This window comes from Corvus brachyrhynchos, unplaced genomic scaffold, assembly GCF_000691975.1.
Source record: "Corvus brachyrhynchos isolate BGI_N302 unplaced genomic scaffold, ASM69197v1 scaffold454, whole genome shotgun sequence".
Classification (NCBI taxonomy): domain Eukaryota; kingdom Metazoa; phylum Chordata; class Aves; order Passeriformes; family Corvidae; genus Corvus; species Corvus brachyrhynchos.
This window is the reverse complement of record NW_008237525.1, coordinates 873938-886660: the sequence shown is the minus strand read 5'-3', so window position 1 is coordinate 886660 and position 12723 is coordinate 873938. Positions and strand designations below refer to the sequence as shown.

Here is a 12723-nt window from a genome sequence, read left to right as displayed (position 1 = left end):
TAGGGTGACTCTGTCCCCCCCGTGAGAAGTGTGTGCCGACATGAGGAATGCTGGTAGCAGCCCCCGGGACATGTGCCAGCTCCCTACTCTCACCCGTGGGCCTTTCTGGGGCCAGCCTGCCTACACCTGCCCTGTGTGGGCCCCGGCAGTATTTAAGGTTTAGTATTTATGGCTTCCCCCTCCGCTACCGTTCTGCAACTGTGCTTGAAACCTTTCCCTGATGTTTGTCAGATTCTGTGATGAGAGACAGCAAGGGTGTACAAGGGGTGGAGAGCAGAGATTCATGCTCTTTAGCTGCTTGTCTCTTAAAGCTTCTCTGAGAAGGACATCAGTTCTGGAAAATTCATACAAAACAAAAGAACCAAATTCACCACCAGTGCTTCTGGAAAGCTGCTGCTCTCCTCTGAGGGAGGCAGGAGAAGCATCAGGGTTATTTTCAGGCACTAATTGTGATGATGGAATGTCAGATACCTCTTACTGCTTTACAGATGACAGATTTGGGGAAAGGTCATTTAACAACTGCAACCCAAACCCTGCAGTTGTTGATCCTGAACTCGCTCCAGGCTCTTATTTCACATTCTCCCTTTCTCCAGTATTCCCTCTCACACAGCCAGCAGGTAAGGCCCAGTGATACCACACAGCTGCTATGGGTGAAGACCTGTACGTGGTGTTGAGAAGTGAAAGCAGAAACACTGCTCCCCCTTTACCTACCACTGCTAGATTGAGACTTCTGAGGTCAAAGATGATCTGACTGTATTTGCCTGCTTTTGAAAAAACAGCAATTGACATCTGAGCCAAGCACCAGCCATTGCACAGCCCCAGGTCCTTGGCTTGGCCCAAGCTATGTCTTGCAGTCATGTCGTCTCTCCTGGTGCCATTGAGGTTTCAAAGCTCTTGGTGTAATTGCAGAAGTGCACACTTGTCATGATCCGCTAATACAAGCAAGGGTCGTGATGGTTCATTTATAGATCTCAGAGTGCAAAAGGACACAAGGGATTTCAGTTTTAATCAAAACAGTGCACCTTTATTAAGTGCCCACAACACGGTAATGCGATAGAGGAGAAAAAGAGAGAGATAAAGACAAACAAAAAGGAGTAGAGAGGAAGAAAAAGGGGGGAATAGCTACCAACGGATGAGACGAGGTTCTCATGGTCTTCTGCCAATAGATTTGTCTGCTTTCCATGGGGAGATCTCAAGCTCAGTTATTTCAGAAAGTCCCTTTATAGTCCTTTTCAGAAGCGAGGGGCAACTGGCCAAGAGGTGGGGGAAATCTACAGCCGTTGTTATGGGGCCCGTCGTTTTGGGAAAACATGTACAGGACAGGTGTACAGGACGGGTGTACAGGACAGGTCATTCCTTTCCGATTCAGCGCAGTCCTCCCACCTGGGCAGCAAGAACGGCACAGTCCATTGTGACCTGCACTAATTCCCTCAGGAATGCGTACCAGTTCCCAGCGGGCACACCTGCAGGCAACACTTGGCAGACATCCCACCTCAGCCAGGCCAGGACTGCTGTGTTCAGTCTCTCTCCTCGACGATGATCGTGAGGCAGATGAGGGATCTTCAGACCGTCTCTTACAACACTTCACCTGTTCTGCACTGGAAGCTATTCCTGCTCTCCTGAAGGACCCCAGGAAGATCTCAGCTCCACCCCAACAAGTGCTGCTTTCAGGCTTGTCAGCACAGGGGCTGATGTGTTGGTACCTCAGTGTCCATGAGGTACCTCACGTCAAGCTCTTGGGCTGCCTGCTGGATGCTGCACCCTTTATTTATTTATATACTTCCAAACTGGGGAGGAGGGGTTACAGTGATAACCCAGGAAATTCTGTAAGGACAGATGTTCCTGGACACTACTACCATTTTCTTTAGCTCATTGATTCAGCTGCAAACTAGTCTCCACTTTGTTTCCGTCTCAGCATTCCCACTGCAGAGGGCTTCAGATTATTCTGCAACTTTCCTCCCTTTTAATCCTTCATTTAATACAGGAGGTGAACACACCCAAACTGACAGTGTCAGACCACAGAGGGAACACCTTTACTTCTTCCAGCTATTTCCGCCTGTGGCAGGCAAGCAGCTGGCACATGAACTGTGAACTACAGCCTTCTGTCGACACTGCAGTGCAAATGCACCTGCCCCAGCTGCTGCTGCATTGGGAAAAAAATTATGTATAGCCTAAATATTACTGAATTCAGCAAAGCTGGGGAGTTCTTCTCAACCCTACACTGCAGGCCCTGTGGTTACCTGTACCCATTTTGCTGTTTGTCACTGCAGCTGTCCCCAGCGAGCCCAGGGCAGGCTGCAGATCCAGGGACAGGGGATGGTGCCTGCAGCCTGCCCAAAGCCATGCTCTGTTGGAGGAGCAGGCTGGGCAATGAGAGCAGCAGAGCTGGGCTCTGGAGTACAACTTAAAAAGAGGATTATGCTTGAACCAGATAAAACTTGACTCAGAAAACAAAAGCAACCACTGTTCAAAATCCACTGTTAAGCAAGTGTCACTTGTGTGCCAAAGTGCAGCATGAGGCAGCACAGCAGGTCACAAGCAAAGCAGCTGGGACAGCTTTAGGAGTTGCAGCCTGAGGCAGCCCAAGGACACGGCCTGCAGGGAGAAGAGCACTTTGCCATGGCAGGATCCTCCCATGAGTCCACAGCACATGGGCAGTCTCAGCTGTACTGGTGCAGACTGGAATGAACACACTACACTCTCCAACCTGGCAAAATCTGCATTTAATTTACAACATAGTAAAGGTTACAGGTAAAAAGCTCAACAGAAGTGTGAAAAGGCCTATTACATATTACACAAGTGTACAAATGTCTGTACAAAGCCCCTCGATGTTCCTGTTCCCTCCTGGCCAGCTGTGGCCTGTAAACTCTGAAATAGTAAGAGCTGGTTCAGAGTCAGGGAGGAGAAGAGCTTTAAAAAACAACGAGCAGTGAAGTTTCCCTTGTCAAGAAAAATCTTGCGAAGAGCCACTTGCAAAAAAAACCCCAAAAAACCAACCCCAAACCCAACCCCCTTCCCCCAAAATAAAACAAAAAAGCCCCAAAACAAAAAGAAAACCTGCTCAACTTTTGTTTGTCCCGACTAGTCTTACCCTAAAGAGTTGCCTTCAGAAAGCAACTGGCTGGGAAATGAAAATCCTACAGGCCAGACTAAAGAGAGGAAGATTTTGAGTTATTGTAGGAGCACTGGGAGGCAGAACAAATGCCCAACAGCTGAATCATCAATGGCAACTTAAACACAGAGCAGTGCAGCTGGATCATGGAGCAGGTGCTGAATCCACGCAAGGAATAGTCTGAGCTAGTAGATGTGATGGTGTGGGGAGGGAACAGAGCAGTCTCCAAAGCCATGGCTCTTGTGAGCTGGGCAGCTGCTGGCTGGCACCTCAGGGACATGACAGAAGCAATCACTGCGGAGCAGACCTCACACAAATTTTGGAGCACCTGTCCGAAACAGGTCTGGTGCATCCAGCGCCCCAGCTCACAGGAACAGAGCGCTGATCCAGCACCATCCAGTACCCCAGCTCACTGGAACACAGCCCTGCCCCAGCAACCTGCCACTACTTCCCCAGGTAGCTGCAGTCCTGCACACAGTGAACAGCCACGTACATGCTCTCATTTTGGTGCATGTTTCCTGGATCCCGCAAACAGCAAAGGAATGTGACTTGTAGCTGAACTGCATTAGAGAGTGTACAAAAATCCAGACTAAAGTTTAGAATAATAGAGCTCTGGCCTTACCTTGTGTAAAGTACAGCCACAGTGTCTGAATATGTGAATCATTTTCATATCTAAAACCAAGGAACTAAAGGGCTTGAGCAACAACCCAAGTCCACTGGGAATTCCTATTCTGGCGCTCAGTAGCACTCGATTCTCACCTGCTGTTCCCAGCAGCCAAAATATTTGTGTGGGGAACATGCCAGTCCTCTCAGCTTTTTGTCTTGTTGAATCTCATATACTCTAAGCTTACAAGTTCCGTTTGCAAATAAAAATGAAACTATTTAAGTTACAGGGGCTACCGAGTCTAAAAGAAACTCCACTGTGTTAACTTCACCCTGAGTTATCCAGGGGAGTCATCATGGCACAGTGCAGACAGTGCCTGTTCCTTTTGGACGCTCTGACCCTCCATCCGTGCACTCTGTATCCATCCCACAGACCCCATCCTGCAGCACTGGAACAAAGCTAAGGAACCCACCTGTTGCTTATCCATCTCAACTCATGACTCATGGGATGCTCTAGTGTTTTATGTGGAAATTAAAACAAGCTAATTAGTAGCCAAACATTATTTAAAAAAAAAAAAAAAGAAAAAAAAGAGAATGCCCCACATTGGTGGAGTTTTGAAAATAAAAAAAAATAAAAGCTGACCTATATTCTGCAAGTTTTACAGCTCCTACCAATGGGATTTTGTAAGGCTTGGCCCCACAAACATTTCCTCCTGACAGAGCTGCCTTGCTGTGAGCATGTCCAGCACGAACAGTGTCACCACAGCAAGCCCAGCACTGAAACACATGGACCTGCAGGGTCATGCCGTAAGTGATAATTGTGTGATTGCCCCTTTCACTTGTGGATCCAAATGCAGCATAAAGATCTCTGGAACAGTGGTGGCTAAGAAAAGGCTATAAGGGTTTTGGTTCAAAAGGAGATGGGAGCTGTATTTTTTTTTTTTTTACAGACATATAAAAACATTTGAAGACGGATCTTTAAAGGATATTTCACTCCTCCAATCTTGGTATTACATCGGTTAGGACACTGAAATTTTAAAAAGACGATACCGCACATGAAAAGTTTCTGGAGCTGGTAACTCCCACCCTCCCTCAACCCAGCCTCAGATCAGCAGAGATGGGGTCGGCTTCTTGCCCGGCCAGGCCTCCTTGGCATATTTCTTCTTCTTGGGTTCATTCACAGCTTCAGGGTTGAAGACAGCGGGGTTTGGAGCTGGGTTCATGTTCACTGTGGAGGGCACAACTGGAGTCAAGTCCACGTCGGGGGCAAGGTTGGGGTAGGGCATGGGCAGCCCCCCGATGAGTGCGGTCCCGTGGACGCCATGCGACTGTGACCCTGCCTCATTGTGGGTGGGGGGCAGCCCCCCGTACAATCCTCCGCTGTAGGGGAAGCTCTGCATGCGCCGTGACGCAGAGTCATCTGTGGTCAGTGAGCCCGCGTTCTCCATGCGCTTCTTCTGTAGACAGAAGAAGTTAAAGAGTTATTCACAATGCACTGAACCATCAACCTATTTAAACTGGGTGGCAAGGCCATTTCCCCCAAAAGGCACCTAAATCTGCCACATACAAAGTGCTTACAGATCATGTCCCAGTCTTTGTCCTACAAGGTTTCTTCTGGGTTCCCTTGAAAACCACAACAATAAACTTTTAGAGGTGCACAGTGCAGGAAGGGTGTCAAAAGCTGACACTCAGGTGTAACTTAGATGAAGTCTGAGCACCTCTTCACTTCCTATACAGTCCTGCCAGTCTTGAGCTTGTCCTGAACAAAGACTGAGTAGGTCACAGAATGTCCTGAGTTGGAACGGACCCACAAGGCTCATCGAGTCCAACTCCTGGCCCTGCAGAAGACACCCCAAGAATCCCACCCTGTGCCTGAGAGCATTATAACACAAACCTTCCCTCCCCCACAGAAAGAAACTGCAGCTTCTAGATGACTGGGGGTAATTTTGCTCCTGATCATTGGAATCTTCTCCTGCAGTCTGGGTTTATGGAATATTATCCTTCTCCACATGATGTTATTTAGTCTATACCAGCAACAAGTGAAACTGCTGTTACACAGTGGCTTAGCTGCTCTAAAGTTCTGCAGATCTTTCTTCCTCCTTGCATATTCCAATTAAATAGAACACTGTCAGCATACTCATCTTGGAGCAAAGCCTAAACCTGCTTGTTCTAGTACACAAACTTATGAAACGTCGAACACAGTATTTAAATAAACAAACTTTCATTTTTCCCTTCTATTTTCCACATTTCCCACAATTTTATCTGATGCCTGGAACTAATGAACTGAATTTCTAGAAAGTGCTTCTTTTTGGGAGGAAAAAACCAATCACCATTGATCCCATGTATTATTAAAGAAAAGAGCTAAAGCTGGGTTCAAAGGGAATTGGTCAAATTTGCTAAAAAAGACAATTGTGAAACACACACATGACTTCTTCTTAACAATGAAACACTTTCCACATGGGAGTATTCTGTTTCTAAGGTGCAATTTATAAATCATAAAGTGAGTTCATCAAAGTAATGTGTTAATGAGAAAGTAGGGAGTCACCCTGTACCTTAACAGGGACCACTGCTGTCTGTACCATGTTCCGGAACCGCCCCACAGATGGGTCCACGTCCTCTGCAAAGCAAGAACAGCGATGCTTTCAGTGAGCACAAGCAGTGATGCCTTTAGTGAGCACATGGAAAAACAGAACCTCTGTGGGGTAAAGGAATCTATACGAAAAACTGGAACAGACCTTCTTCTCCCAAAGCCAGCACTCCAGCAGCTCCCAGTAAGCACAAGTGTGACCAAATAAAGAGAAGGGCTCAGGGGAACACTCAGAGGCTTGGTCTCCTGGTGGCTCATCAGGCATCCTGGCTTTCCCAGGAATGGAAGGCTTTTCCTCAAATGGACAATGGGAGCAGATAGATGGGCAGTTTGGGATCAGACAGGCTGGAGTCTGGGCTGAAAGCTGCTGCTGACAAGGCATTGCATGTGCTAAAGGCACAGCAGCCAGTCCCTAAAGTCCTTGGGGGGGCCTTGAAGCAGGAGTCAGAAGCAGTCAGTGTGTTTGAAAGTCCGGAAAAATTATTTTTTTTTGCGATGAGAATGACTGGTGTTTGCATTAGGATGTTCTGAGCCTGCCCATTAATTAGCTGCTCTTATTAACAGGAATATTATCCGTATAAGGTATGATTGATAAGAATGCCATTAATACAGAAGAGCTAAGGGAGAAAAAAAGAGTAATTTGGAATTGGATACATCCTCAAATGCATCAGTTTGAATGAGGATTAGGGATGACTTGGTTCAGATGTGCAGAAAAGTAGCAAAAACTCTGAGCTCAAGACATCCCAGAGGCAACAGGTAAAGAAAGCATTAAAGGACAGATGAAAAGCAAACAAGTTCTGTTCCCACTGAGATTCTAAAGAAGGCAAAAGTGTAAACCACCTTCCTCCTTTTGGACCCATGACATTTCTCCAGTATCGGATGGAGTACTGAACAATGAAGCGGAGTCTGATATCCCCATCCTGCTCAGAGCATGCAGTTACTCTACAGGTAGACCAGAAGAGACAGAAAGAGGTCACAGACTTCAGTGAGACATGGCGGCAGCTTCTGTGAAACAGCAGATCCCAAATACTGACTGCCAAATTTCTTTTCTCCTTATCCATATGCAACCATGCGGAATCCCTGCAAGCATACTGGAAGGAGGTCCTGAAAGGCATCAGCTGAGGATTAAAGCAAACTCCTTACCTGGATTGATGATTTCATCATCATCACTGAATGTCACTCTGGAGTTCTTCCGTTTTCGCTTTGGCCTCTGGATGTCCAAGTTCCCTTCCTCAATAGTCAGTGTGGAGATCCTTTTGTTATGGGCTGTATTAAACTCTGTCAGATTCTGATGGCAAAGTTAGAAACGAAAGAGTTTCAGCAACTAGTGTATGAAATCTGACTTAATCACATGACTGTGCACATCAGGAGACCACAGGACATTGTTTAGTTTCAACTTCAGACCCTGAGGAACAAGCAGAGGTTCAGGGCTGCAATGAGCTTCCCTGAGAGGCTGCAGGGTCTCTGCAGAGATATTTAGAATGGAGCACAATCCTGGGCAGCCTACTCCAGGTGGCCCTTCTTGAGCTGGTTGATGATTCTGAGAGGTCCCTTCCCATATCCACAATCTGTGAATGCCACAAACACTGTCTCTCCCTCTTCATTAGCTAACTTAGGGAACAGGGCAGCATTCACAGGTATCTGGCCATGGAAACAGTGTGGGAAACCACTCCAGCCTGGGGCAATGTTAGCTGGAAAGCACGTCCCTGGCAAACCTTGGTAAGAGGATCACTGGCATAGTAGTAAGATTATTAGGTCCATGATTCTGGGAAGCAGCATGATCACAGGTTTATCATTGCAGATAAGATGGTTTGGGTGTATCTGACAGCAGAAGGCACCTCAGACTATCTTCAAAGCCAAGAAATTAAGAACCTGAACCTAAGGAAGTATTACCCAGGGAAGTTGTTTGGTCACCGTTCCTGGAGATACTTAAAAGACATTTAGACATGGCGCTTAAGGACTTGGTTTAGGGTCTTGTGGGCCTGCGTGACAGACTGAAATGTCAATGGCTTAAACAACTGGCCATTTGCAAACACAGTGGGTGCTGTTCCTTTGATGCACAAAGGAACAGCCCAGGCACAGAGGGCATGAACACCAGAGGATAACTATGTCAAATCAGTATGTGTTTAGCAACAAGCTGGGTTTTGAACCAGATTAAGGGAAAAGGCCCATGAGAAGCAGATCCTGTGAGGTGGGATAGTGCTTTTTATCAGGACAATGTCCTGCCTTACACAATGGCTCAGTTGTAAAACTACACTCCCCAACTCTCTGATCCCTCTCCCACTGGGGAAGGTACCGGGACATTCCCATTCCCACCTAGAGCTGAAGGTTTTCTTCCCTCTGATGGGGCATAACTGGCTCAACTGCGCTGACGTGAGAGGCAGGGTCATGTGTTGGAAGGGTCATAAACCATCAAAGACTCCCGAGGTGCCCCAGAACTCATTTCTGGACCTTTCACCAGAGGACTGCACGAGATCCACAGTCTTGCAACAAACAGTGTAAAACTTCCCCTTCCCAGAGGAAGCCATTAAACTGTTTTGAGGGCTTTCCTCACCCTCATGGATCAAGACTTCAACCAATGGACATCAAGTCTTGTTGCTGGACCCACGGGTGATGAGATCTTTCTACTCACATCCTTTCTTTTCGTTATATATTTTCTTAAGTGTTACTTTTATAATTTTATTTTTCTATATTATTATAGATAATTATAACCAAAATGGCTACCTACCTCCTTTCCATTGCAACCTAATGGTTCTAAAATAAACCCTATATATATTTATTTATAAACTTTGGTCATTCAGCATTGTTTCACTCCAATCTGCCCCAAGAGATCTATTAACAAGAACCTGAGTTAACCTTGTCTTCAGGGGTGGGTCATAACAGTTTGGTAGTGTTAGATTTATGGACTTGATGATCTTAAAGGTCTTTTCCAACCTAAATGATTCCATGACTCTAAGCAAATGAGTGCAGAATGCTGTCCTAGCTGGAAATGCCATCAAGGCAGTGTGCCATCATACTCACGTCCAGTTCTGTCTCCTCCTCTGGCAGCCCCAGCAAACCCTTGAGCTCCTCATCCTCACCCCCCATCTTCTCGTCCCCTTTCACTGCTGACGGCAGCGTCTGCGGCTTCTCTCGCAGAGTGTACGCACGGGTGGAGGCTCCAAATGAAACCGTGGAGTCAATGGGGATCTGTTGGGGTTTGTGAGCTTCCAAACGGATATGACCCAAGAATGTGCCATGTGCTGAGGACATCAAAATGCAAAATAGTCTGTTGAGCTTGGGATCATGGTATTCCAGTTCGAGAATCTCAGAAACTGTAACAATTGTTCCAAGATACAAGGCACTGAGTGACTGCTGAAAGCATCAGCTGTGTAGACCCACCATCTCACACACTGAGATAACACACACCAGAAATCCTCAAAAAGTCACTGGAAATAAATTACAAACACCTTTTGTTTTCTGTATTCCTGCAGGTCCCAATGTACAGTGCAAAAAACCACCTGACAGGTTTCAGACCTTGAGAAATCACCCTCAGAAGAGAAGGCTTCACTAAAATTGTGACGGGAAGGTCAAGTCACTTTCCTCCTCTCCTTAGGCCTCTTACAAGTTAGAAATTTTTGAAACACCCAGTGAGGCAGCTGTAGGCTGACTGGAGCAAACACTCCTTTGCCCGAACCCTTGTCTTTCCTTATGATGCAAATTCCGATTATATCCATTTGCCCACAGTGCAGACAACAATGGAAAAGGAAAAAGTGCTTCAGATTCAGAATGTTTAAACACTGAAGTATAGCCCTTCTGTCTGGTTAAATGCCACACTACTTACTGCTGTTCAGATCAATGAGGAAAACCCTCTTGAGATGTTTGTGATAGACCAAGGCAGCATGGACCCGAGAGCAAGACTGGTGGTCAATGGTAAAATCGCACAGATCAGGATTTCTCCCAAAGAGATAGTATTTCTTCTCATCAATGATGAGTTTCTGAGGTAGAATATCAAACAGAGAAGCATATTAGACTGCTAGAATCTTTTGGATCTTCCTGAAAAAAATTCAAGAACATGAATAAATAGAGCAAATTCAAAACAAAGCATCAACAGTTCATCAATATTTCAGTTTAGTCTGGCACTGTTAAATATGTAAACTCAAATCTGCTCTTTATAAAATCAGAACAGCTGAACAGGGGAGAGTCCCAGTTTTCCCTTCTTTACCAGCCAACACTGGACAGTCTGGGAAGGACAGTCACTCTTCAAAGCATTAGATTACCTCACACAAGAGATGTTCTCTTGACATCTGCTCCCAGAGATTTTAACACATTCCTCGATGAATGACCTCAGGCTTTGTCTAAGGTAGGAACCCCTGCTCGGTGATCTCTGGTCTGATACAGGACATCAAAAATACACTTCTGTACAGAAAAGGACCTACAGGACATTTCAGGCCTCTGGTATAAAGATGCAAAACTATACTGAATATGGGTTACTATTCAAGTAAACCATTAATTTCAGGTATTTCTTCTTTATACATCCTAGTTCTAATCTCTTAGTTAAAAAAGATCTTACAAACCTTAGTATCGGTTACATAAAACATCTCTATAAAGTGAGGGACACGTTGACAAAGTCCTACAGTATTTATGTCACCAGACCATGTTGTTGAAGAAACTCCTTGCACCTGAATGCTGCAGTACTGAGTGGGGCATGTGCAGAACTTTCTCACTGGATCCCAAGAACTTCATCTAATCTGTACTCTCCTGCTCCAGCTGCACAAGGCAAAGGCTGGCAGTACATTCCACATCTGTTAACAGGCTTCTCCTGCTTTTTGAAACATTTACCAAAGCCCACATGTTTCAATAGCATCATCCAGGGAATGCTGAGGATACATCTTCCATTGAAAAAAACCCATGTCTTGGTTCAGGAGAGCATTGCTTCCATGAGATGGTCTCAGATGAACGAACAATCTGACTACTTGAGCACCTGGATTTCTCCCCGTCTCCCTGCATTCCCAGCTATTCAATCCTCTCCTCAATCCCACTGGCACGTGTCTGAGCAATGTTTTTGGCCTGAGAAGCCTTTTTTTCCCTGCGTTAATCTTTCCCCATTTGAGTGGGCTGGATTAGTCTCTTTGGCCAGACGCATGTCCCAGCTGCTCCACGGAAGAACTGGATTCCAGGCACTACGGTGGGTGATGCCAAGGATCTCTCTCTCTCTGGCAGCAGCATTACAGCCAGGCAGGAGTTTGCTCCTCACTTTGCTAGTTACAAACCATCTGCTCAGTTACATCCAGCCACTGTGTGGCCAGGTCCAGGGGGCTGGTCTGGGGGTTTTCTGAGCCATCAGATGACACGAGCACCCACAAAGTCACTCATTCTGGGGCACCACCAAGTCATACAGAAAATAAGGAGACAGAGTGGAACAAGATGCAGTATTTATACTCCCCTGCCTTATCTGCAAGGTCAAAAATCCCATATGGACCTCAGCTTCTCCTACAGATCACCCTGCAAATCACATCTATTTACTTGCCTACCAACTATGAACTCCAAGGTTTTAGCACTGCTACAATCACATGTCACTTTTTCACTGGTTTTTTTTCTGATTTTTTCCTCCATACATGTGCTCTGTATTTTCCAGGTTGGACTTTCCGGCGTTCTGCTCAGTATCTGTCAGGCCCCATGCTGCAAGTTCTCACCATCTGGTATTCAGTAATAAGCATTTATTTCTGCATGTTTAGAAGAATTAATTGAACAACCTGACTCCACACTTGTATACATCATGACAATTTTACAATTGATTGGTCCCTCAGGTAATACTCTGTTAAATGTCTTATTCCCCACCAACTCAAGGTATACAATTTAAGCACCAATTCGTGACAGTGACTGCTTTGTGTAATCTACTGAATAACATATTTTGGCCTCCTGTCTTAAAAAAAGAGTATTTAGGTGATCAAGGTATGTATATTTATCAGCTCTGACACCTACTACTAAACCAAATAACTTCTAAACCTCTGGCTAGTTTCAACCAGCACTACAAGATTATTAAATTTCAAGCAATTCTGTGAAAACAATCAGCTAGATAGAATGGTAACTCCATCAATCCCCTCAGTGACACACAGGCTGGCAGAAAATCCCAAAGAGTGCCAATACTTAGACTTCAACCACAAAAAAAAAAATCTTTGTGAGTCCACATCTCATTTAATAAGGCAGCAATGACACTTCAATTGACAATTCACGTGCAAGTACACGTTCTATTGACAAATGAAGTGCAAATGCAAAATGCAAGTGATTTTCTTCCAGCTGGGAGATGTAAAACATGCAGGTGTCTCCCCTGAATCGGTTGGTCTGGTGCAGAGCAATACATCTCAAAGCCTCAGTACATTCAGATTTAAACCATGAGAAATCACTATATTGAGTTCATTGGGTTCTGCTCTCACCTGCC

The 12723-nt window shown here is 45.6% G+C and overlaps 1 protein-coding gene across 2 annotated transcripts in view; it reads right to left on the bottom strand.

Moving 5' to 3' along the window:
• Window positions 1–2703: 2703 nt before the first annotated feature.
• The window catches only part of PPP1R8 (protein phosphatase 1 regulatory subunit 8), a 36220-nt gene continuing 26200 nt past the window's right edge, over window positions 2704–12723 (bottom strand). For both annotated transcript variants that reach the window (XM_017731565.1, XM_017731566.1), the window contains 5 exons: window positions 10126–10279; window positions 9324–9544; window positions 7446–7590; window positions 6268–6332; window positions 2704–5172 (listed from right to left, as the gene is read on the bottom strand). In XM_017731565.1, coding sequence (XP_017587054.1) covers window positions 4819–5172; window positions 6268–6332; window positions 7446–7590; window positions 9324–9544; window positions 10126–10279 — 939 coding nt within the window. In that variant the 3' untranslated portion in view covers window positions 2704–4818. The remainder of the gene's footprint in view (window positions 5173–6267; window positions 6333–7445; window positions 7591–9323; window positions 9545–10125; window positions 10280–12723) is intronic.